Source organism: Mytilus trossulus, chromosome 4, assembly GCF_036588685.1.
Source record: "Mytilus trossulus isolate FHL-02 chromosome 4, PNRI_Mtr1.1.1.hap1, whole genome shotgun sequence".
Lineage (NCBI taxonomy): Eukaryota > Metazoa > Mollusca > Bivalvia > Mytilida > Mytilidae > Mytilus > Mytilus trossulus.
In genome coordinates this window covers 94,419,578-94,447,239 of record NC_086376.1, presented here as the reverse complement: position 1 = coordinate 94,447,239, position 27,662 = coordinate 94,419,578, and the positions used below count along the sequence as shown (strand labels likewise).

The following is a 27,662-nucleotide window of genomic DNA, read 5'->3' as shown; positions in this document are numbered from 1 at the left end:
TTTGGTCTCTTGTGAAAAGTTTTCTCATTGGTAATCATACCACATCTTCTTTTTTATACATAATTATCTATGGAAGCAAAAATAAGTCAGTGACCCACTTTTCAAATTTAAAGATCAAGGAACCAAGAAATGTTGGTGAAGTATAGGTATAAGCAGATAAGACAACTTTAGACAGTTCGAAAAGAGTTTTGCTTATTAGAAATGATCAGATTCATTAAACTTATACCAAACAAATGACAAAGTTTTAAGGTAGGTTATTATTTATATTATCATACCTACCAAATACTCGAATCTGCTCAGGTAAATAACTGTTGATCTTCTCCAATAAGTTCTCTATATCTATTATCACGTAATAAAACAATAACATCCAATTAAACAGCATTTAATTTACTGACGTATAAAGTCAAACTTTTATAATAAAGTTCTGATTCAATATGTAATGAAAGCACATGTATTCATAACAGCTCATTGCATTTGAGTGTGAAAGTAAAGTTGATATCTTTGGTAAGTCTAGTCCAACAGACAGATAGACTGTTTTTTGTCAGCCTAGTCTACTCCTAAAGGAGGGTAGTTTACCTATTCTCATAATGACTTCACAGTTCAGATTACAAGAAAGCTAACCAAAAATATTACCTTATCTTACACACTCAATGCAACCTGCTGTAATTCTGTATTATAACTGGTTGTAGATTATTGAAATAAATAATTACATAAATTTTGAAAAATCCTCAATTGCCCATATATAGACTAATCAACGAAGTAGTCTGGCTGGCTCATGTTTATAAGAGAAGGTGTATAGCTACTCACAGATATTAGGCCACCTCTCTCTGCACCATTAGTATATATATATAGTATGTGATTAATACTTATCTTCAGTGACAATAGATTCTGAGCCGCAGAAACACCTTTGTCTGTTCTACATGCACGTTGGAAACTCATCTAAAACATACAGGTTTATTAATTAGTTGAAATGAGATTGAACCAGAACTGCATTACTATTACAATTGGTTCTTTTTGCTATTTTTTTCATATGCTTAGTGCTGAAATGAAAAGATAGAATGATTTTTTACAGTTTGTTCTAGTGCTTTTCTGTTACACCACTGTCACATTAAGGGGAAGCTGTAAGCACTTGCTATCATGTTCAACTCTGCTACATTCTGTACTTGCCTGTCCCAATCTAAGAGTCTGTGGTCCAGTGGTCATATTGTTTGTAGTTGGATACTGTATATTATAACTGTGTTTCATGTATTGTTATTGCCTAAATCAGCCTTTTAAATTTATTTCGTATCATGGGATGTTTCAAATTTTGTCATCTCCTGGTTATATGTACTTACTTTTACTTATCCTCTTCACTCCGATCTGAGCAAAAGGTCAACACAAGGTTATATGTAGCAAAGTGTAAATTGTATATCTTAAATCTATAGTTGTCTCAATAGCAATTATACATGTTACTGGTATACAACATCATATTATTCAGATATCATAAATGTCTTCTTTTTTATTTCTGGACTACCGTATCTACATATTAACTTTTTTTGTGTCATATCAATTCAATTTAATTTGGATTATTTATAGATTATCGGTGATCATCTCAACGAGATTGAAATTCTCACTTGAGCCAGGACAGCTAAAGCAAGAAAGGCAATCAGGTTGAGATGAACAATGATAATCTTTTTATGGCTATTTTACCTATGACGACATTGTCAATATCATGTCAATTTCGTTAAAATCACCATGTGTATGCTTAGTTTCTAGCGATAATTTTCCATCTCAAGCGAGTAGCATGATATGAAAATTATCACCCAAAAAAATCAAAGGAAAAATGCACAAAATAGCGATAAATAAAAGTATTGATATGGTCTTCATGGTCTTGTCTAAATTCTAAAAAATTTAAAGAAAGAACAATTTATTTATTTTTCAAATACCACTGTTTTTTTAGTACATGTACAAAATTGTATTAATCCTGATCAGCTTGAACCTAAAAATATCTGTATATAGAGTTTTATATGTTTTCTATGTTTCGAGGAATTGATTTTTTATTGTTCATCTTTTGAGTAATTGGTTGTTTATTTGTGCCTTGGTTCTCTGTTCAAAGGGAGTTAACTCAAATGGACTTTATTTGTTAAATTAGTGAAACCTATGCCACAACTTATTTGTAATACTTTTAACCATTTAAATTAAATTATACATTCTAAAATTCTATGTTTTGTTATGTGAACTATTGTTTGTCTGTTTGTCTTTTCTATTTTTAGCCATGCCGTTGTCAGTTTATTTTATGAGTTTGACTGTCCCTATTCTATACCACTGAGATGGTCATGAATAGTTTTATTGATTTTAATGTTTATAGCTTTTTCTCTACATAATGATCTTAACTCAAGATTGCTGAAACCATTGATAAAGTTATACATCATGTACATGAAACATCAGAAACTCAATTAACATACAATTATAGAAAATAATATCTGAAACCAGCAATACATATATTAGGGGGGCAGGACCTTTTTCATGGAGTTGTTATCAGGTGTTTTCGAGATTTGGGATAAGGGATTTCTTTTTTCAAATATGGGATGTCAGGATTTAATTTGTTTTAAATTCAGGACCTCAGGATTTCATATTTTTAAGCGTGGGATTTTGAGATCAGGACCCCTCCTACCCCCATATATGTTAAGTGTTTTGCCTAAACATTACCTTCTGTGGAACATCTGCATGCTCTTGTGGTATACACTGAGTTTTTACCAATGCTTTTAGTATCTCATTTTCTATTGTGTTTACTTCTTTGTTGCTGAAAAATATTACACCAAGTTATATGGTTTTATATTTCAAAAGTACTCTATTAGCCACTTTCAAAACCACCCTCAAAAGTCTTTACATATTCCTCTGTAATGCATATCTAATTCTTATGTTTATTTATGGCTGCAAGGATATGCTAATCTAATATGAAACAGCCAGATCTTTAATATAAAGACCATAAATTTTTATTACATGTACTTCATACATTTGTTATTCTAATCCAAATAAAGCATCTAGTTTTCATCCTTCAAAGGACACATATAGTAACCCTGGTATGGACAACACAACTAGACAGGGATGGCAAACAAATGTCCTGACTGTTAGTTTTGTAAAACAAAATGGACACTAATTTGCCAAGTACAGATATTTGAAAATTGTGGGGAAAAAATAAATTAATGTACAAAATTAAGACAGGGTGTCAGAACATCATAATAATGATAACATGCATTTTTATGTTTTATATTACCGGTAATATTGTTCTACAATAGGTTTATAAATTTATCATAACAAGCATTCTGTGAGTATTGCAATTTACTGGTTAAAAAATTCTAACTTGATCTATAACTTGTCATGGTGTAATCTACATAAAAATATCAGTCAATATCTTTAAATATGATGAAACAAGAATGTGTCCGAAGTACATGGATGCCCCACTGGCACTATCATTTTCCATGTTCAATGGACCGTGAAATTGGGTAAAAAATCTAATTTGGCATTAAAATTACAAAGATCATACCATCAGTAAAATGTGTACTAAGTTTCAAGTTGATTATACTTCATTTTCATCAAAAACTACCTTGACTAAAAACTTTAACCTGAAACTCACACTTTCGTTTTCTATGTTCAGTGGACCGTAAAATTTGGGTTCAAAGATCTAATTTGGCTCTACAATTAGAAAGATCATATCGTAAGGAACATGTGTACTAAGTTTCAAGTTGATTTGACTTCAACTTCAATAAAAAAAACTACCTTGTCATATTTACAAACCCTCAGTGTCATCATCACTGTCATGAATGTAATTAACTTCACTTACATTTGAATTCCATGATAGCCTTTACCATTATATCCTATTAACATAGCAATCTTTCTTTTCTGGAGTTTTTTGGGCTGTTCACCGGATTCAGTCTAAATATAAGATCATTATAAATATACAGCAATAAGTGATAGACTAACTCAAAGTTTATACTTTGTATCAATATTATACATTTATTTCCCGTTCCTGAGGGAGATATGACGATTTGTTCACCCAAGAATATTCATCTTTCACGAGGGCTTTGCCCGAGGGAAATGTGATTTTTTCGAGGGTGAACAAATCTTCATATCTCTCGAAGCTTAGGGAAATGAATGTTTTATTCCACTGCCTATGCTTCGTTTACTTACTGAGTATACTATATTAATTTGTATACGTTTGTTTTCTCGAGGTCCCGATCTACAGAGGGGAATATGATGTTCAGAGGGGAATATGAAGTTTTGTGTTGTCACGTGTGATAGTTTCAACCAATCAAATGTTGATTTCACCATCAAAATCAACATGCAGTGGAATAATAGTATTTATTTAACGGAAAACACAACATAAGTTTTCGGCTATCGAGGGCAGAATGAAAAACTTAAAATTCTTTAAATCACAAGTTTATAAAAGAACCAATCAAAATGCATTGTTATGTTATAACATTCATAACAAGTTGTATCATTAGCTGTATGTAAAGAACCGAAATAATTCGAATAGTATAAAGTCTATTTCTTTTATCTCCAGTCGCAAATTATATATTTTTAGTTAATTAAAAATAGCACAAGTCTTAGTCAGACTGTGCAAAAAAAGCAAAATGAATATGATCAGTGTAATTTAGACATACAAAAATTGATTTATTCAAAGCACCAAAACTACAGGTATGCTGCTTCAAGATTTTAATGCTACTGAATATTTAAACAGCAATGGTAGATATTGGGCCAGATACATTGTAACAAATAGTCAAAGAAAAAATGTTATTATCTATTGGAAACCTGAGGGGAAGGAAATATGTCAAACCTTTATCATAGAGAGACACAACAGTTTCTGGTATTCTAACATTCCATTTACCACCAAGTACATCAAAGTTTGTATTTTCCAATTTAAATATAAAGCTAGTGTAATCTAAAGTAACTGATAGTTTTATCATTTCTCATTGTTATATACATAAGCTGATAATGATACTTTCATCACCACATAATGATTCTTTCATCACCACATTATGATTCTTTCATCACCACATTATGATTCTTTCATCACCACATTATGATTCTTTCATCACCACATAATGATTCTTTCATCACCACATAATGATTCTTTCATCACCACATAATGATTCTTTCATCACCACATAATGATTCTTTCATCACCACATAATGATTCTTTCATCACCACATAATGATTCTTTCAACACCACATAATGATTCTTTCATCACCACATAATGATTCTTTCATCACCACATAATGATTCTTTCATCACCACATAATGATTCTTTCATCACCACATAATGATTCTTTCATCACCACATAATGATTCTTTCATCACCACATTATGATTCTTTGTTTACTCCTTGGTTTTGATTGTTATTGTCTTCTAAATACATGAACACACGTGGAGCAGGATCTGTTTGCCCTTCAAGGGCACCTGAGATAACCCCTGTTTTCGTGGGGTTAATGTTTCTCAGTTTATTAGTTTTCGTTGTTGTGATTTGTGTGCTGTTGTTAGTCTTTTTATTGTTTTTTGGGTGGGGTTTTTTTGCGATGGCATTTGTCCATGTGGCACATGAGGTTTTTTTCATCATATGAGTTGACATATCTCTTTGATATCTTTTGTTTTTCATCATATGAGTTGACATATATCTCTTTGGTATCTTTTTTCTCACATTGAAATATACAAACTATTTACCTTCTGTTTTTTCTGCTGCTCAGAAAGTTCCTCATTTAAGGGCCTCTTGTTTCCTTTGTCATCCTATAGGAAATAAAAACAATCAGATAAACATATAAAGTTATTACATATATTTGCTTGTGAGAAATATACAAGTATGCAGTATTATTTGTACATGTTGTACATAGAAACAACTACATGTAGTATGAATATGGCTCCAACATGGTTAAATCCAACCAGAAACCTTTGGGTATTGGAGGAGGACGTTGAGACCAGACATCTCATTTAAAACAACCTGTGACCTGTGACCTTTAAAAATGTTTTACCATACTAAAAAATCTACCATAAAATTAATTCAAAAGTGACCAGGTGACCTGCTTAATATAGCATGTAAACAACCCTTCTTGAGTCCTATGAATTCAGACTTTGGAACAAAAATGTATAAACTATTTATAATTCATTCAATGCAATAAAACTGTTCACATATGTTGATCCTCTTTTGCATTAAAAAAGTTTGAATAAAAAAACAAATTGATCATGTTTTTGGTCATTTTCAAATACGGTTTTACCAGTACACCAGCATTTCAAATGTTCACATTCAATCATGCAATCTCTTCTCTGTTCATGCTTGTATTTCCTGTGCATGTGTATTGATATAATTGAAATTCTAATGCAATTATTTTGTATCAATGGTTCTGATTAGATGACAGTAAGCGTAAAATTCTCTATCTTCTTGTCTGTAACTAAGGAAGCCGACATTTTGAATTGCAGAATGTATTTTCTACAATAATAAGCCAAAAAACTCACATTTTGCACCTAAAAATCTTCTTTTTATCAAATTTTATTACATTTAGAAGCGGCACAGAAGCCAGATGTTTGACGCCGCAAGCATACCTATGACATCACCTAGTGTAGGGACCAAAGAAGATAACAGCTTTTCACAGAATTTTCTTTAATAAAGATTTTACACTGAAATAATGATTGAAATTTAATTGTGAATTTGATTTGCATTAAAATTAAGGTAACTGTATTGTATTAGAAGCTTTGCTGACGTCCATCGGTAATTTTACTGTTTGCAAATACCTGTTTACCTGTCCCCGCTACGCCAGGTAAAATAAATTTGCGACAGTAAAGCTACCAATGGACGTCCTTAAAGCTTCAAATGCAATACAGTTATGTATAAATCATGATTGCAAACAATAATTGTCATAATTGTAACAGTTTTTATGCCATAAAATCATAATTTCCAAATTACATAATATATATGAATTACCTGCTGAACAGCTGCACTACTGGGTGAAATATCAGTCATTTTAACAGATTTTATCACTTGTGTTATCCTTTGTAAAACCTTCCTCAACATATGTCCTGCATTAATGACGACAACTGATTAAGAACTAATTTTATTTACTCTGAAAAAAATAAGATAAAATTAAAAAATAAATTAATTACGATATTTAGACAACTTTCGAGTTCGATGCATTTCTGTCAATAACCTTTTTTTTAGTTAATAACATCATTCATGCATTTAGGGCTGTCACCACTTCCGTTCCAATATTGTGCAAGTGGTTGGAAAACTATAAAGCTATATTGCACGAATAATTCGGCAAATTGAATTCTGTAATTGTCTTTCAGCACTGTTGTCATTAGGGAATTGTGATTAAGTACCTACAGAACAAACATTATTTCTAGTTTATCCTGTACAATGATAATCACTTAGAAGCTTGATGAACATTTATAGTGCAGGGATACAGGCAATCCCCTCAATCTGGTAAATGACGTCATAAAGGTGAGCATAATTGACAAGTTTTTTCCGGTGAACATGTGACAGACAAACTTGGATGTCTATTGCTGTGGATCACTTTATTTCCTATCCCCGTTAATTGAAGATCTCTGTTGAAGTTACAAACATGCTGACTGTCCGCTATCTCAATTTCAGCTCTTTCCAACTTTTGAAATGGGATCTTTATGTAAAAGACAGAACATACAATGTACATGTACAATACATAATAAAAAATAAAAAGCTGCTGAACCAACGCCTTAGTGGTGAAGTGAAGGTAGAGTCACTAAAGAGGATACCCAATGGTATGCAGGGTTGTCAATAAAAAAATTAAAAAAATACCGCTGGATTGACAACATCGCTTTAGTGAACTGCAAGTTAGTCGGCATAATAAACTTGCAGTTCACTAAAGCTTTGTTGTCAATCCAGCGGTATTTTATGTACAATACATGTAATAAGACAAGCAAGCATAAGAGACAAATTGTATCAACTTTAACCTTAGGACCAGATGTACAATATTTAGTCCAGTCAATCTAGCATAAATTTGACCCTAACCCGAAAGTAATTGCAACAGAAGATTTTTAAGTTTTAATCTTTAGCATGATACCCCAAATATACACAGAAAAAAGTCCCATAAAATATAACTTGAGGAAGACCAAAAACATCACCATTTAAAATTCCTATGGAGATTTGCATTGAAAAGGGAGATAACTCTTGCAAAAAAGGCAGAAATATCAATAAAAATTGATACAAAATTTTAACTTTACCTCTTCTATTCATCAGAATGTATTGATTCTTGATTTTTTAGCGTTCTTTAGAGTATAACAAACAACTCTAAAGGTGTTTTCATATCTTTTATCAAATTATAATCTAGATTTCGTAATTCATTAGTTGACCATTTATTGAATTTTTCAACATGTCAAGGTAAAGAATCTCAATTTTAATAAAAATAAATAAGCATGTATTCTTCTTTTTATGGTTTAAAGTTCATTTAGATAAGTAAGTTGCTGAAAAAATATAATATACATATATGAACAATACCAAATTTTAGCATTATTTTTTTGAAATGGTCTCATAGCTTCAAATTTGCAATTTCTTTAATGAAAAATGCACGAAAAAAATAAAACTATCCATAACACTTTGGTTTTGTACATTTCATGAGCAGAAGATTATATAATTTAGTCAAATAAAAACTTATAACCCCATCAAAGTATTATACTTTACATAAATTTCAAGAAGAACGAACAAAAACTGACCAAAAAAGACTCATTATTGCAAGAGTTATCTCCCCTTCCAATGTTAATTTCCATAGGAAATTAAAAATGCTGATTTTGAGTTTTCCTCAAGTTAGATTTTATGGGACTTTTTTCTGTGTTTATAAAGGGCATAATGCTATAGATTAGAACTAAAACATTTTCTGTTGCAATTAGTTTGAGGTTAAATCTTAGTTTGACTGGACTAATTGTAGCACACATGTTAAATGAAAAACAGGGTAAAATTGTTTTAAACAGCAACTTCAGCAAGCTTCTCATCACCAAACAGTGTTGAATATAAAAAAAATGAGGTATGATTGATAATGAGATTACTCTCCACAAGAGACCAAATGACACAGAAATTAACAGCTACAAGTCATCGTACGGCCTTCAACAATGAGCAAAGCCCATACCGCATAGTCAGCTAAAAAGTGCCCCGAAAAAAACAATTTACACAATCTTTAACGAGAAAACAATTCATGAAAAAAAAAAAAACACTTTTACGATAAATATTTGTTCTAGATTTTATTCCATTGAGGAGGATAGGTCGTGATATGTTCATTTTTGGGGGGACTGTGCTGTCTTTGAAACATTGCATACTCATATTTAATATTACAAAACTCACGTTTTTCTTCGACCAAAAAAAGTGTCGGTGTACTTTCGAATCTTTTAATTTACCTTTCAATTGATGTATTTTATAAACACAGTGAAGACTATCACTAGAAAGTAAAAAGAAAAATGTAAACCGGCTTAGCAAAAACTAAATTCCGAGTTTTCATCAATTTTGTCATGTTTTAATGTGGGTTTGGATGGGCTAAAATGATTAAAGAATAATGCCCTTAATAAATGAAGATTAGAGAATAACGGGCAAAAAAATGAAGATTAGAGAAAAAAAAGGTGTGGAAATTAAATATTTACAGAATAACAGACACCCCCCCCCCCCCCCCCCCCCAAATCCAGACCCTCTTTAATTGCTATGAAATTATATTACAAAACTAATTGAATCAAATGAAATAGACACTTAAGTGTTTAAAAAGTGGTCAAAATCTTTCGTCAAATGAACCTGAAATTTGAGGCCAAAATCGGTCCTTACCGGACCTTCTCCTTTTGCTATTTAAAGCACTCCTGTATCTATACCTGGTATATTAAAAATTAAATAATTTTTTACGCCATATACATTTTTAAACATTCTATATGTACGTAATTTATTTTTATCATCTGACATAATCTTGTCATAACATTCTTCCTTAAATTTTTCAAAACCTACATTTTAAATATTCTTAACTAAATCCTTGTTCAAAATAATAGCACCATTACACATCAGTTAGGAGAGCTACTCAAATAAAAAATGCAGCTATATTAATTGGAGGAGATTTTAATCTTCCAGGGTGGGATTGGAAAAACAAAATACTTAAACCAAAATCAACCCACCAAAATATACATTATGATTTTGGAAATACTTTGGATGACACAGGCTTGGTACAATTAATTGAAAATCCAACAAGAAAGGACAATATATTAGATCTCATGATAACAAACTTACCAAACCAGGTCCCACGAATTGAAATCATGCCGGGAATCTCAGACCATGACATTGTCTTTTTAGAATTCAAACTAACACCATCTAAACTAAAACAAACACCAAGAAATGTGCCAATTTACAACAAGGCAAATTGGGAAACAATGAAAAAAGAAGTAATTAACTTACAACATACTATACAGGAAAAGGTTAATACACACACTGTTGATGAACTGTGGCTAGAATTCAAAACAAAACTCAATGAACTAGTCAGTGAGCATATTCCACACAAAAAGCTAACTACAAAAAATAAAACCCCATGGGTAACGTTTGAAACAAGAAAATTAATGAAAAAGAGAGACAGACTCTATAAAAAGATGAAAAAGTCTGGAAATGACAACATGAGAAATAAGTATAAGCAAATTAAACATCAGGTACAAAAACAACTCAGACAATCATACTGGCAATACATTGAAAATATTGTAACACCAAAACCAGATGAAAACAAATTTTCCAACATGAAAAAAATTTTGGTCATATATTAAAAGCAAAAAAACTGACTACAGTGGCATAACATCACTTAAGCAGAACGGGAAACTTATTACTGACACCAAACAAAAATCTGATGCACTCAACAGGCAGTTTCAATCAGTTTTCTCAGAACCAAACAAAATCACTGCTACTGAATTTGAAAACAATCAATACATGCAACAGAAAACAGCGTACCCTACCATGCCTGACATAAATATCACCATCCAAGGTATCTCAAAATTACTTCTAAATTTAAATCCATCCAAGGCAAGTGGACCAGACGAACTTAAGCCACGTCTCCGTAGGGAGTTAGCACATGCAATCTCACCAATACTATGCCTTATATACCAAAAATCATTAGACACTGGCGAAGTCCCTACTGACTGGCGTACTGCACATGTTTCACCCATCTATAAGAAAGGTTCCAAATATAATCCAGAGAATTATAGACCTATTTCTTTGACATGTATATGTTGTAAACTTATGGAACATGTTGTAGTTAGCGCAATCATGACACACGCAGACAAACATAACATCCTGTATCCCCTACAACACGGCTTTCGAAAAAACAGATCTTGTGAAACTCAACTTTTGGAATTTGTAGATGATGTCACTAAAAATCTGGAAAACTCAAAATAAACAGATGTACTTATAATGGATTTCTCCAAAGCTTTTGATAAAGTCAGTCATAACTTGTTAACACACAAATTAAACTATTATGGGATACAGGGGAAAACAAATGCATGGATACAGGGCTTCTTATCATGTCGTACCCAAGCAGTCATTCTAGAGGGTGAGACTTCAGGCTATGTCCCTGTAAAGTCCGGAGTGCCTCAAGGATCTGTTCTGGGCCCAAGTCTGTTTTTATTTTATATTAACGACATACCAGTTGGGCTAAATTCCACCATACGCCTATTTGCAGATGACACCATTGCATATCTGGTAATAAAATCAAACAGTGATTGCGAAACCCTTCAAAAAGACCTCAACACACTAGGCATTTGGGAAAATACATGGAAAATGGCTTTTCATCCTGACAAGTGTAATGTCATGTCCATCAGCCGAAATAAAAATCCATTCATTTATAATTACACTTTACATGGCCACATTCTTGAACATGTCGATAAGGCGAAATACCTAGGTGTGACAATTCAATCAGACCTCAAATGGCACAGTCACATAAACAACATCTGCAATAAAGCCAACAGCACACTAGGTTTTCTTCGAAGGAATCTTAACATCAGTTCCACCTCAGTAAAGGAACAGGCATATAAATCCTTAGTCAGACCATCACTAGAATATGCCTGTTCAGTTTGGGACCCTTACTTTACTGAGGATATTAACAAAATAGAAAAGGTACAAAGAAGGGCTGCTAGATATGTCACTAACCGACACAGAAACACCTCAAGCGTTAGTGACATGCTAGATCATTTGAAATGGAGAGACCTTGCTAACAGGAGAACAGATGCACGACTGGTCATGTTCTATAAAATCACATATCATCTCATTGCAATCACAAAAACAGACAGATTAATTCAACCGCTCAGACAGTCCAGGAACATGCACACACTCTCATACCAAATTCCATCCTGCAGAACACAAATAAGACAACAATCATTTTTCCCACGCACAATTAAAATCTGGAACAGCCTTCCCCTGAGTATTGTTATGAGCGACTCTATAGAGTCGTTCAAAGTAGCCGTCTCAAACTACACCTACAGCCCATAAATTCATCATGTGTAAATAGTTTTATCTTAATATTTTAAAAATAATAAATTAAAAATATGCACTACCACTATGTAAAAATTTTTGTTTTGTTTATTATCACAAATTTGTATATTTCACTGTATATATGTCTTCACAAAGCAATGCGCAGTACAAGTGACGTAAACTTCAACGTGTTGAAGGCGGTCATTACATAGTAGAAGTAGAAGAATATTCCATATCAAGTTCTTTAAACTTATTTTTTACTCTAAAATGCCATTTTTTTTTACTTTTTTACATGTGTTACCCCATATAAACACTTTTTTATTTACTCTATCATCATTCATTTTATTAAAACGTGTCCAGTTTCTAAAAACACTAGTCCACTGTTTGATTTTACATGGCATCCAGCCCATGTCAGCATACAAAGACATATTAGGCGTGTATTTTCCTACACCCATGAAACTGAAACGCATGGCTCTATTTTTAATACTATTTATACATGAAAAATCACGTGTTCCCCATATCAGCATATAGAGACACCATAATCTATTACAGACCATACAAGTGTATCAAATAATTTTGTAAATGTACAATATTGAAATCCACCATAAGCTTTACATTTAGATATTAACAGACCCAACGATCTACTGGCGGCTTTAGCAACTGCTTTTGCCATATTATCATAGCTTAATGCTAAGTAAACTCTAAACCTAAATATGTGTATTGGGAAACAATATCTAAATTGTTACCATTAAACAAAAATGAAAAATTTGATCTAGATACAGACTGTACGTGTTCTAAAATGTACTATTTTAGATTTTTCTAAGTTAACAGTAAGGTCATTAGTACAACACCATATATTCAAAACATCTAATATTTTTTGTAAATCACCCTCATTCTCAGTGATAAAATCAAGATCATCTGCGTATATCAACATGCTAACTTTATCATTTTTAACACAAGTCTGTGCATTGTTATAAAGAGAATAAAGTGATTTTAAGGTTTAAGTACCCTTCTGTAGCCATTTTTGTACGAATTTTTCAAACCTCAATTGTATTAAAACAACAGATATAATGAATAATAGAGATATTATATTTGTACATATTCCAAGAGGAAACTTGATGCAAAGCATTATTTTTTTACTGTTCCATTGCATTTAATTGAAAAAGAGGACTTTGTGGCCAATAAATCACGATTTTTATAGAAAATCCACAGCCTTTATCCTTGTACTCTCATATTTGGCAATTTGATGACTGATAGATATAGGATTATTGCATGCAGTGCTAGCATTGATTTACTTAAAACAAGTTTATAAATGTAGATATTGGTTAAAACAAATATAAATATGGCCAAAATCGAGTACACCTTTTTATCCAATCGTAAGCTTTTTTGAAGTCAATGAATGCCAAATATGTTGATTGTTTACAAAGTTTTCTTGTTTCTATAATAGAAGACAATGTACTTAAATGGTCAACAGTACTACGACCTTTTCATATTTGTTAAAGCAAATTGCTTGTTTCTGAATCCTTAATATTATTTCATTTGTATAATATCGTTTAACGTGATTTATCTGAATAAATATTGTTTAAACTAAAGGGAATTTGTTTTTCTCATGCTTTAGTTTTCAATTTTCTTTTCTTTTCTTTTCTTTTTCCATGTCCGTGTTATATAGATATAGGAAGATGTGGTGTGAGTGCCAATGAGACAACTCTCCATCCAAATAACAATTTTAAAAAAGTAAACCATTATAGGTTATTATACGGCCTTCAACACGGAGCATTGGCTCACACCGAACAACAAGCTATAAAGGGCCCCAAAATTACTAGACGTGTAACCATTCCAATGGCAAAACCAACGGTCTAATCTATATAAAAAAACGAAACGAGAAACGAGAAACGAGAAACATATATTAATTACAAAAACAAACGACAACTACTGTACATCAGATTCCTGACTTAGGACTGGTGCAAACATTTGCAACGGGATTAAAATTTTAACGGATCCAAACCTTCTCCCTTTTTCTGAAACAATAGCATAACTTCACAACATAGAAAAACACACGATAAAATATCAATTGGCAGGCCTATGTCTATACCAAAAACTGTCATGTCTTGACCCGCCAAACTTGGTTTAAACTCAATATTTCTCATTCGGTCAAGCTGAAGGCTTTGAAATTTGAAATGACCTATGGTTCAGGATATTTTGTGATGACTGTCTTATGAGGTAAGGTAAGAGTCAATTACCGGTGAACCTAATTACAAAACAGCTATAGCCTGTGCTTATTTTAATTATTTTTGAATTTTATAAAGAAATGCTCATTTTATTTTTTATATAAATGTACAGTTGTCTGTTGTGTTTTAAAGTGTCTCGTAAGTCTATTCTAAGGCTGGATATTTGATCTTTGTTTGTATTATGAATTGTTGTATATATATATTGTCTGATCAAATATGTGACACTATAATAAACTAATTATTTTTTTTTTTTTTATTTTATTTTATCACTTCATAAAACTTTTTAACAAAAATAAAAAAAAAAATAAGGTGTTTAAAAATGCAAAATATAGTATGCAACATTTATAAATTGGTTTTAACAAAGTTTATAATATTCTATTCAACATTAGCTATATATCTTTATTTCTCAACAAACCAAATTACAATGGTATAGAGATACACACAAAAATTACATAGTTCATATGTACAAACATACAAAATTATACGAAAGCAAGAGGAGGTACATATCATATATTACGATATACATATTAAACCAAATGATATCAAGTACATGAATTACACAGGAGAGCCTAAATGAATATTTACAAGTCTTATATATTTGCACAAGTTATTAAGATCAGAAAGATTTTTACTATTCATCAGTTCATTAAATTTCAATGCATTTGGTTGATTTCTATATTTTTTTCTCAAAAACTGTTTACGATCATCATTGAATACAGAACACATAAAAATATAATGAAATTCATCTCCGATGTCCCCAGAATTACAAAGTAAGCATTTTCTATTTTCTCTTGCAACGTTTTGCCATCTACCAGTCTCAATAGGAAATCTATGACTTCCTGTTCTCAATCTACATAATGTAATAATACTTCTATCATCTAAATTTTTTAAATAATATTCAAATGCATAGTTTTCTTTATACATACGGTAGCTAGAATAAACATATCATCAGCATAAGGTGAACTGCAAGTATTTATTATTTATATCAAAATAAAAGAACGAAACAATGTCAGTTATATAGAAATTATATAGCAGAGGCGAAGATGAACATCCTTGTTAAACACCAATGTCAACATTAAAACATTCTGAAAAATGACTGTTCAATAGTATTTAACGTAGTATATTCTATAATTCTATATCTTATCTTAATCATTTTACTGCAACATTCAGTCTATATAGCTTTGACCACAGTACAGGGTTCATATAGCCTTTACATTTTTACCAAACGTATTTCATTCTCAAAGGCAGAGACATATAATATATTATATCAAAGGGAACGGTTAAGAATTATGAAGTTCAACACAAGTGTCTAATAATATATATTGAAACAATTTACGGCGGATCATCTTCTTGATTATTTGTTCTGGATCTGTCGTACAAATACGATAATTCACAGCTTTTGGACAATTTTGTTAAATAAGGACTAGGACTATTTGAACAGAGATTTATGAACAGATCAATTTTCATTAATATGGATTTGAGTTGGGATTTATACATTAATCCTATAGTCCAAGTTTGAGGCTAGATGTCATTTAGAAAGTCTTATATTTTGTAAATTTTGTATTCCTTTCTAATTTAGCAAAAAAAAATCAAATTTCCCATATTAAGTCACAAAAAATTATCTTAGTTTTAAAACAAAAAAAGGCTTTAAAATATTATTTAAAAAACAAGTTTACTTGGCAGAACCAGAGACATGTAATATTTTAATTTATAAAATTACTGTTTTATTCAATGTATATATTATGATGATTGTATTATATGTATTGCAAGTGGTGAGACTCTAATAAAATATTGAATCTGTAATACTATTATTATAGGTCTCTGGCAGAACATTTAATTTTCAATTCCCATGAGCGTCGGGTATTATAGGTCTCTGGCAGAACATTTAATTTTCAATTCCCATGAGCGTCGGGTATTATAGGTCTCTGGCAGAACATTTAATTTTCAATTCCCATGAGCGTCGGGTATTATAGGTCTCTGGCAGAACATTTAATTTTCCCATGAGCGTCGGGTATTATAGGTCTCTGGCAGAACATTTAATTTTCCCATGAGCGTCGGGTATTATAGGTCTCTGGCAGAACATTTAATTTTCCCATGAGCGTCGGGTATTATAGGTCTCTGGCAGAACATTTAATTTTCCCATGAGCGTCGGGTATTATAGGTCTCTGGCAGAACATTTTTAATTTTCCCATGAGCGTCGGGTATTATAGGTCTCTGGCAGAACATTTAATTTTCAATTCCCATGAGCGTCGGGTATTCGTGTCATGTATTCCCATTAAACAAAAATCTTACGGTAGCCATTAATCAATTAAAATATTCAAACTAATTTGACTACTGAATATACAGAAGGTGTCGACACTTTAGACGTTAACTATCACATGTCAAATTGGTGAAAACAATAGAATTGGGTGATATCAGAGACATTTATTACATACCTCTTGCGAAATTAAAAGATTAATACAAAATCTTATGTAAGAGTTAAATAATAAAAAGAAAAAGATATCTTCCTATTTTTTAGTTTCACTTCAAATAATAAATAACGAATAAATTTTCAAACAATCATTTATTTTATATCTGTACACGAGATTACAATATATTTATTGTGTGTATCCTATTTAGAATATAGGACCTAAAGTCACAGGACAAAATGTCACAGGACAAAAAGTCACAATTAGTTTTAAGATTTTTTTTTTTAATCATAAAAACATTAAAAAAAATGTTTTCTAATTTTTTTTTCTTGAACTATGTATATAAATACATTGTATTGATAAAATGCCGGTATAGTATAAGAAATGGTGCCAAAAGTTGTTAGCGAATATTACAGCGTTTCCGGAACCATTAAGATATTGTTGTTTTAACCATTAAATACCTTTAAAAGGCACACGCCTAATTTAGGTTGGACATAATTCTTGTGTCAACACTTTGGCACACTTTCTGTTTTCTTTATAATAAAATGGCGACACGTCTTGATAGATAGTTACTCATTACAATTAAGCACATTCATAAATGTGTTATGGGTTCATCTATGGGTTCATATAGTGTTGTTATAGTGAAGTTGTAATCTTTTTCACATATTTAAAAAAAATCAACATAGGGATCTTATGAACATTTTATTAAATATCTCTTTCTATATTCTCATATCTCTGTTTTTATAAGTGAAATTGTTTGTGTTTTGGGGATTTTTTTATTGGGGGGGAGGGGTATTCTTTTGATCTCTAGACTCCTATTTTTGTATTTTGTGTCATTATACTCCAGCATGGACATTTATAAGATGAGCTCCTTTCATGTATAAGTATCCCTTTAATCATCGTATTTTAATGAAATCATCATACCTCCCTCTCAGTGCCTTCGTGAATTGGTTTTAGAGAATGGAGTATCTATCTAAAAAAGCTTAACATTAACATATTTATAAAACAGAAGATGTAGTATGATTGCCAATGAGACAACTATCCACAAAAGACCAAACACATACATCAACAACTATAGGTCACCGTACGGCCTTCAACAACCAGCAAAGCCCATACCGCATAGTCAGCTATATAAGGCCCCGATAAGACCATGTAAAACAATTCAAACGAAAAAAACTAACGGCCTTATTTATGTAAAAAAAATTTAGAAAAATGAACGAAAACAAATACTTTTTAATGTTTTACAAAATGAAATTCATATAAAATACTGTCGATGTAAACAAAAAATTGTTAAATGATAATTTTGTCTCAGATTTAATAAACTTGATTCAAATCAATTTTCAAAACTTTATACTACATGTATCTACAATCTTAATTCTCTCTGCGCCAGAAGTCGCATAAGGCCTCCACGCTGCGATTTCCCTGTATACAATGTTTCCTCACTAAAAATTATAGAATTGGTTAAAAAAAAAAGAATCTTTGCTACAGACTTAATATCATAGATCCAAAATGCAGATGTTTAAATATTTGTTTTTATCTAAATAAATTATTAAAAAAAAAATTTTTTTTGCTTGAAAAATAATTTAGTTACAATATTAATTACTCTCATCATTATTAATTTATATTTTATTGGTTTTTGAAAGGAAAAATCAACATATGGTTTTTATTTTTATTTTTGTATTTCGAAATAAATATTGTGAAAAGATGACAAAGTGCCGCGCTTGGGGTATTAGCTTGGGGTATCTGCCAGGTGTATGTTAGCTTGGGGTATCTGCCAGGTGTATGTTAGCTTGGGGTATTCAGACGGAGGTCCCAGGTTCTGTTGATTGTCATGTAAACAATTTTTATTGGTCGGATGTTGTTATTTCCTGTCCAGTATTTAAAACCGATTTCACCTTTGTTTAATTTACATACGTGTTTCAGGTATTCGACCATCAACATCCTAGTTAATTCTTTCAGGTGAGTTTTTTTTCCATTTTGATCAATTTCTGTTGTCTTTTTCTTTAAGATTTTAACTTGTCCTCTATATATAGACAGAAGCAGAAGTTGTTGTTTTTGTAAAAAATATATATTTTATTTGTGTATCAATCTGTTATATATATTTTTTTTTAATGAAATTGAATTTTTGGTACACACATTGAAATCTAAATTATATAAATTAAAAATAATATAATCATAATGTGGAAATTAATTGATTTGCATGAAGTTATTATTGACATGAAAAAGTCTATTTTTTTTACTTAAAGGATACCGGTTTGTTCTCTAACAGTAAAGATATATGAATATTTATATATAAGTCTTCTTTTAAACCTTGTCATTGAAATTTGAGAACTGCCTTTTTCGCACGCTCTTAAATCAAAATAATGTTTGAATCTAAAATGATTGTTGGAAAATCAATAACTTTAAAACATAATCCTCATTGGTACAATTTCAATTTGATATGTATATATAGGTAGCCGAATTTCCATTTCAGATTTTGAGGTTGTAATGTTACAAAATCTGGTTCCATTATTCAAAGCGGCAATACGAAGCAATAAACTGTATTTTATAATCTTGTCGTAAATATGTTAAGTTTTAATCGGGTGCCGATATGTCTTGTTACCGTTTTAATCTTATATAAATAAAAGCATCATAATTATAAACTGCCGAAATTATCATAAAAGAGTAAGGTTCAGAGATATTGTCCAACTGTGATAAACCATAGAAACAGCTTCGGTTTTTTTCCTTCGTTCCCTATACATTTTAAGTTGCCGTAATAAGGTTTAATAAATTTATTCATAAAGTAAATTAGTGATTCAAAAACAACATGATACATTTATCAAATAATTTTGATAAATAACACTCTTTCATTTTATTGACCCAGCCAAGGATTTGTATACATTATACCGTTGACATCCTTGACCCAGCAGAGAAGTATTTTATTCCAAGAGCCTGATAAACATAGCGGTACATACATTTGTGTTCTTACCTTCTTTTTTTTTTATATATAAGTCAAGATGCAACTCGAATTTAGACGATATTAAAAAAAAAACGTAAACAAAGAAGGATTAAAGATTCCTAAAAAAAAGAATTGCAAAAAAAGATAGATAAAATCAAGGAGGTTATATATGATACCTCCTTGATTTAACTTAATAGAACTTGCTACACTTTTCAAAGTCTTATAGTATTTGTAATTTACATATATTCTCTCAACATATATTTTGTATTTTTCAATAGGTTCTTTATATCCAGCCATTATGGATCTTCCATGCGACAGTTTCTTCCAAAAGTGTGACGACATGATGGCAGCCTTATTTGATGATGATGACTCTGGTCTTGGGATGGACTTTGATTTCAGAAATGTAAGTGATTATCATACTTATATTGGATGTTCTCAGGATAGTAAAACATAGACTTAAACGTAGTCTGAAATATTTTTTTTTTATAGGAAAACTAAACAAATATAGAAAAAAAACGATATGGTATGTTTGCCAATGACACAACTCTCCAAAAGAAATCAAACGACACTGAAAGTAACAATTATAGGTCATCGTCAACAATGAGCAAAGCCCATAACGCATATATATATATAGTCAGCTATAAAAGTCCCCAAAATGACAAATGTAAAACAATTCAAACGAGAAAACTAACGGCCGAATTAAACACTAAAAAATTGCAATTCGTAATGTAGAATCAAGTTTATATTACCATAAAAAGATAAAATGAGAATTGTTTTGTCTTTAGATTTACTAGGAAAATCTATGTTTTCATTTAAAGTCATATGACTTTACTTCGTAACATTGAAAATAATATCACAACATACCAGTACGTTAAACTCAACGTGCTTGCTTAATTATTTTTTGATATAGTGAATAAAAAAAGCAAATATTACACAAAATGAAAGAAAGAGTCAATGAAACAACTAACTTAAATAATACCATCTAATAAAAATGAAAATAATATATACTAGTACTTGAAGACCTTGGAGATTTAGAGGACAGAGACATTTCAGCGCCCTGACTGAATGAAATATACGGTTCTTCAGTTGAAAAACCCTCTTACGAGAAGATAATGCCGAGTTTTTGCCAGATTTGAAATTACAACAATAACCTATTTACATATGCTTGAAGTTTACACTATAATACTTTATATGATAATATCTTTTTATTTTCTATTAGGATGGCACCATTTCACCAGCCAAGCCAACAGACAAATTACAGAAGCGTCAGAGGAGGTTCTCTCCAAAAAGTGGTACCTACAGCAAACAGAGCCATGATCTTAAAGCTGCTAGATCGGAGGTAGGTATCGTTACTTAATTACTTCACGTTTAATTTACACCATTTGTAGAATGAATATAGCAGCATATATTTCAAGTTAAAACCGAATTGTTTTTGGGTTGCATTATTTTATTCCCCACCTACGATAGTAGCGGGGAATTATGTTTTCTGGACTGTGGGTTCGTCCGTCGTACCGTTCGTGCCGCTTCAAGAATAAGTTTTTGGTCGAGGTAGTTTTTAAAGAAGTTGAAGTCCAATCAACTTGAAACTTAGTACACATGTTTCCTATGATATGATCTTTCAAATTTCAATGCCAAATTAGAGATTTTCCCCCATTTTCAAGGTCCACTGAACATAGAACATGATAGTGCAGATGGGGCATCCGTGTACTGAGGACACATTCTTGGTTTTTTTTAAGAGCTATTAAGACATGATAGTATATGCATTTTTTTTCATTGTAGGTCCTAGCTATTGAACCTATAGCAGATGGTGACATGATTGGTGACGGTTCCAGAAACTGTCGTCTGCCTACAGTGTTTGATTCCCGCCATGACCTCAAATGTATTTCAGCAGATACGGTAACTATAAATAAATTATTTGAAATATTTTTGTTTATGTGTTACATGTTTTTCGTTCATTTATTCACATAACTGAGGCCGTTAGTTTTTTCGTTTGAATTGTTTTACATTGTCTTATCGGGGCCTTTTATAGCTGACTATGCGGTATGGGCTTTGCTCATTGTTGAATGCCGTACGGTTACCTATTGTTGTTAATGTCTGTGTCCTTTTGGTTTTTTGTGGATAGTTGTCTCATTGGCAATCATACCACATCTTCTTTTTTATATTAATAATTAATTCATAATTTGGGAATCAGTTTTTTTTACATATTTGCCACTGGAAATTGATCAACTAGCAATTATTTAATATGTCGATTATACACTACGAGTCATTTTCTATTATAATAAAAAGAACAGTTACATATCTAAAGATGCATTTAATGTATTGTCAGAGTTTTAATGATCTGGCACATATAACCTAAATAATAATATACTGTATTTTTGTAACAGCTAGCTGACGTCATTAGAGGTTCACACAACATTGGTAGCTACTCCATCATTGACTGCAGATATCCATACGAGTTTCAAGGTGGACATATAACAGTAAGATCTTATATTTATATATTTATCAATAGAGTTTGAACTAGCCTTGTTCAGGTAGAAATATCGTTAGAAGTTCTTACAAAAAGTGAACATGCATATAGAAAAGAATAGAAACGAATATTTAATTTCCAAAATACAAGGCCCTTAAATGGCATACAATCTGACATAATTGGTAATATACAGCAATAAATCACAGTGTTCATGTAAATATGTATTTTGTATATAGTGGCATTGGTCAGGATCAGAGCAAAAAACTGTTAATATATTGTGAATAAAAGAATAAAATTACATGATATGAATTCATAATCCAACCCCACCCCCTCTTTGGATCCGCCACGTATAAAAAAGAAAGATGTGGATATTACTCAATGAGACATCAAGTCAAAACAAGACCAAAACTTATAGGACAGCTATCAACATACTGTCTCCTACAATAAACAAGACCAAAACTTATAGGACAGCTATCAACATACTGTCTCCTACAATAAACAAGATCAACATACTGTCTCCTACAATAAAGAAGACCAAAACTTATAGGACAGCTAGAGATCAACATACTGTCTCCTACAATAAACAAGACCAAAACTTATAGGACAGCTATCAACATACTGTCTCCTACAATAAACAAGACCACAACTTATAGGACAGCTATCAACATACTGTCTCCTACAATAAACAAGACCAAAACTTATAGGACAGCTATCAACATACTGTCTCCTACAATAAACAAGACCAAAACTTATAGGACAGCTATCAACATACTGTCTCCTACAATAAACAAGACCACAACTTATAGGACAGCTATCAACATACTGTCTCCTACAATAAACAAGACCACAACTTATAGGACAGCTAGAGATCAACATACTGTCTCCTACAATAAACAAACAAATCTCTATTGAATATGTCAAATTTTAAAATACTGCGACACTAGTTTTTTTAATGAATTTTAACATTGACTATTAACACCTAACAAAACTCCCCATTAACGCCATTCTTCAAATGATATAAATAAAAGCCTGCTGTATTTGTATGTATGAGTTGTTCCTCTTGTTGTGTTCTGTCGTAAAATGACCAATTAACATTTTAGAATGCAGACAACATGTTTAAGCCAGAAGACCTCAGCCGTTTGTTTACCAGCAAGTCGCCTTCAGTGTTGATCTTTCATTGTGAGTTTTCCATAGAAAGAGGTCCAGCTATGTAAGTACTATTTACTATGTAAACACGTATACTTTCAAAGTTATCTATTTAGTATTTATGAATGTTTTTGCTACTTAATTGTGATGCTTTGCATTTATCAGAACTACTCAAATCCCTGCATGCTCTAAATCTTTTACTTTCTTATTCATTTAAAAACTTTAAAAACAAGTTAACTTCACCTCTTATAGCTAGTTAAATTTCTATTCGGTAAACACAAGTATTTCTTCAAAGCCTTCGAACAAAAACAAAACATATATATTGCCGATTCAAAGCCTTGCTTCACTGATCCATTGAATAATGCTTCATTCTTTCTATTAGCTAACACAATATTATAAAACAGATCTCCCCTTCTTTTTCGATTTAAAAAAAATAATAATAGAAATTAACACCATAAACGTCCCCTTATTTCTGATTTTTTTTTTTATTAAACGTATTGACGTACCTTACTGGATATATGAATCAAATTAAAATCATGATCACGAATTAAACATTAAAATCAAACCAAAAAAATAAATAGCAATACATTTGTAAATCTATAAATAGTCAACGGTTTAAAAAAATAAATTGCAATACATTTGTAAATCTATCAATAGCCAACGGTTTAAAAAAATAAATAGCAATACATTTGTAAATCTATCAATAGCCAACGGTTTAAAAAAAAAATAGCAATACATTTGTAAATCTATCAATAGTCATCACTTTTCTTCGGTATATCCGTTGGTTTAATGTAAACATTTATTTTTGCATAAATTATGCTATGTTTAGATTACTAGAAGTTAATATCATATGTAACATTTTTTTTTTAAATTGTAATGCTCTTATATAATTGTTCTTTATCTTTCTTGATAGGTGCCGCAATCTTCGACAGAAAGACCGAGAGACCAATGCTGATAACTACCCTCATCTGTTTTACCCTGAGATATACCTTCTACAAGACGGGTACAAATCATTCTATCAGACATACCCAGTAAGTTTATATACACTATTATTTTTTTTTAATGTATACTTTAAATATATATTCTAAGTGCAATGTGATTTTTTTCTCCCCGTCCGTCCGTCCGTCCATCCGTCCGTCAGTCTTGATACTAGACATGTTTTGGACTGGCTATTCTCAAAACTGAATTATGATTAATATAATGCCAAACTGGTTCCCAAGTTAAGTGCAGTAGTCATTAAACGAGCAATGCTAACACCTTTTTGTTTTTTATTTAAACAAAACCCTTTATACGCATGAATGGATACTACACATAGAAATGAATTAAACTGAAAGCTAAAGCTTTAAGCAACGTAAATTTTTTACTTCTACCAAAAACATATGGAAGCTCTTTTTAATGAAAATATGTGTAGATATTTGAACAATAAAGATGGCTTTCATAAAAACAAAAACAAAGTTGAAACAATTGTCTTTAAGTTTAAATTTTGTACGGAGTATATATTTAATAGGCTCCGTCTTGAAAGTCTTGTGTACTTAATCTAGACAATAATTCGATACATTTAATTATTTTTGCAATATGCATTATGTTTTGTTCTTTTTTTTCAGGAACTCTGTACTCCAGAAGGTTACCTGCCAATGCTTGATAAGGGCCATGCCTCCGATCTACGTCACTTCCGTGTAAAGTCCAAGTCATGGTCTGTTGGTCAGAAGAGTAAACCAAAGAAGTCTGTCCGTTTGTTCGATTGATTTAATTGTTAAAAAATTGTTAAATATAGACTGTTACGTTATAGATATTTATATACAATTCATTGCTATGTAATAATAGTGCATACATTTCTTTATAATAATTATATACAAAAGCATTCTGTGTTTGTGTTTTTATTGAAAACCCCTTTACATATATATATATATAAAACTTGGCCTATGTCTAGCACTTTAGTAGCTTAGTCTTTAGTTTTCTTTTGGTTCTCGTGTACCAATATTTGTCTTTTGTATTTAGCCATGGCATGGTTGTCAGTTTATTTCCGATCTATGAGTTTGACTGTCCTTCTGGTATCTTTTGCCCCTCTTTTAAGCAATTCCAAGTTAGATTACAAATACTAGATTGAATATAATGGTTAGTTGCAACCATTCAACTGTGTTTGTATGTGTTATTATTATTTTGATAGTGCAAGTTGGGGTTTGGATATTGCTTTGGTATCTGTCGCGTTTAATTGCAGTAGAAATTATCTTACTTGCTCTGGTAATTTTGATTAGTTGCTCTCCAATCGATTTATTTTTTTATTTTATTCATACGACTTTTATCAGTGATGTTTCACACGTCTCAAGACTGATGTATGATCATATAACACAGAAGATATGTGAAAGTGAATCTCGCAGTACATTTGTTGAAAAAAAAAAAGTTTTTATACGTAAACAATATAAACTGACGACGACGATAATCATTCATAAAAAAATCAAAGATGCATACTCCTCAGGGAAAAGCAACCACTGGATGAAATACATGGGTTCAGATTTTACTTTCAAACAAAAAACGAGTCATTAGTTTATAACAGCAAGTACTTTTGTATTTTTACGGTGCTAGTACTTATTGTTAATGTTTTGTGCGTGCAATAACATAAACGGTTCCATTTTTTCTGCCCAAGATACGATTTTGGATAATCAATGTCTCTCAGTCAGTAATGCTCGAGGTAATATATTGGAAAACCCAAAATCATGCAATGCAGCAAAGAAAAACAACAGCAAACCAAAACCCAGCGAAAACTGTTTGTTGCACATAATAATTATTTTTTACTATTCTTTTTAATTGCACCATTAAACTATATAGTTTATAATTATGGTAAGAATATTATTTTTTTGTGAAGGAAAAACATTGAGCTTCAAAAAAACCTTATCAAAGCAGCTTTGTGAAACTGTCCTCAGGCTTATGATATTGTGCGTCAGGCGCGTATTTTGCTTTCTGAAGACTGACGCTCAAATAACAAAGTGTAAAAAGGCCAAATGAAACACGGAGTATATTGAGAACAAAACAGCCCAACAGGTTATGTAATCTTGAAATAGAATAGATAATTATGAGAACAATAACAAAAGTTTATGCACCACAAACAGCTTTTCGTATTTAATTTCTGGATTTAAATTAAAGTATTCGTATTGTGTTCTTTCATTTTCTTATAACACACTCACTGTCAATCATTTGTTCGCATATTGTAAAAATGGCGTTGATTTTAATGAAGGAACTTTTCGTCAAATTATTCATGCTATGGTAAGTCTTGTACAGTTAGATTCAACACATTTATAACATCCATTTATCATTATTTTGCCGATTCGATATAACACATTTATAACATCCATTTATGATTATTTTGACGATTGATTGAATATGTTATAACCATATTTGTCCTCTTAGATTCCATTATGACATTAAATCGGGTGTAAACTATTTAAATGATTCTGTTACTATTACTTTCCCAGATTTTTAGCTAGGACGTATCTTCTTTTTGTTGGTTTTACAACTTTCCAATATTTCTAGCAAGGACGTATCTTCTTATTGTTGGTAAGTTAGTTTTGTTTGTATGTTTTAAGAAGGACACCAATTAGTTAAAAAAGTGCATTTCTACTTCTCGTGTATCATCATTTATTTTTTCCCGATTTATAAGTATAATATTTCTATATACGCGCACAGTTACCTCAAAAAAACAATTTGCTCAGAATTTTACAAATGAATAGTCACAATGGTAAATTGGTTATGCCAAAATATTTAAAACCGTTTGATAAATGGACATTTTCTCATATTTTTTAACATCCTCTTTTCATCGAAATTTATCATTTTTTCTTTCAATTTGTGCCCTTCTTTGACCGACTGCTTTTGCTTTGTAAATTCCGCCTATGGACACGGACAATGATTCCTCACGATGCAGATACCAATTGCACACTATCTACACGAGCCAACTATGGCTGCAAATCTATACATCCCGAACAGCAAAAAGGACATCCACTATGGCA

At 31.2% G+C, this 27,662-nt stretch overlaps 2 protein-coding genes across 5 annotated transcripts in view; one reads left to right on the top strand and one right to left on the bottom strand.

The window, feature by feature from the left end:
- The window catches only part of LOC134716380 (pseudouridylate synthase 1 homolog), a 37,932-nt gene extending 12,604 nt beyond the window's left edge, over positions 1 to 25,328 (bottom strand). For 2 of the 4 annotated variants that reach the window (XM_063579351.1, XM_063579352.1), the window contains exons 1-7: positions 9,340 to 9,426; positions 6,955 to 7,093; positions 5,703 to 5,765; positions 3,824 to 3,915; positions 2,689 to 2,782; positions 871 to 939; positions 280 to 349 (exon numbers count right to left, since the gene is read on the bottom strand). In XM_063579351.1, the coding sequence (XP_063435421.1) occupies positions 280 to 349; positions 871 to 939; positions 2,689 to 2,782; positions 3,824 to 3,915; positions 5,703 to 5,765; positions 6,955 to 7,044 (478 nt within the window). In that variant the 5' untranslated portion in view covers positions 7,045 to 7,093; positions 9,340 to 9,426. Of the gene's footprint in view, positions 1 to 279; positions 350 to 870; positions 940 to 2,688; positions 2,783 to 3,823; positions 3,916 to 5,702; positions 5,766 to 6,954; positions 7,094 to 9,339; positions 9,444 to 25,289 lie in introns of those variants that run through there. The other 2 variants (XM_063579353.1, XM_063579354.1) reach the window with 2 other exon arrangements.
- On the top strand, positions 18,951 to 25,486 carry LOC134716382 (M-phase inducer phosphatase-like). The gene is made up of 8 exons (XM_063579355.1): positions 18,951 to 19,069; positions 20,327 to 20,451; positions 21,268 to 21,387; positions 21,828 to 21,944; positions 22,433 to 22,525; positions 23,616 to 23,725; positions 24,575 to 24,692; positions 25,266 to 25,486. Exons 2-8 carry the CDS (start codon positions 20,347 to 20,349, stop codon positions 25,404 to 25,406), a joined length of 804 nt encoding a protein of 267 aa, XP_063435425.1. The 5' UTR covers positions 18,951 to 19,069; positions 20,327 to 20,346; the 3' UTR covers positions 25,407 to 25,486.
- Positions 25,487 to 27,662: the final 2,176 nt, after the last annotated feature.

Bases quoted from the DNA above. Each gene is read 5' to 3' on its own strand.
- LOC134716382 (XM_063579355.1), top strand. From the start codon at position 20,347: ATGGATCTTCCATGCGACAGTTTCTTCCAAAAGTGTGACGACATGATG. The intron at 21,388-21,827 runs GTAGGTATCGTT...TTTTCATTGTAG, and splicing joins TTAAAGCTGCTAGATCGGAG to GTCCTAGCTATTGAACCTAT. The intron at 21,945-22,432 runs GTAACTATAAAT...TTTTTGTAACAG, and splicing joins AATGTATTTCAGCAGATACG to CTAGCTGACGTCATTAGAGG.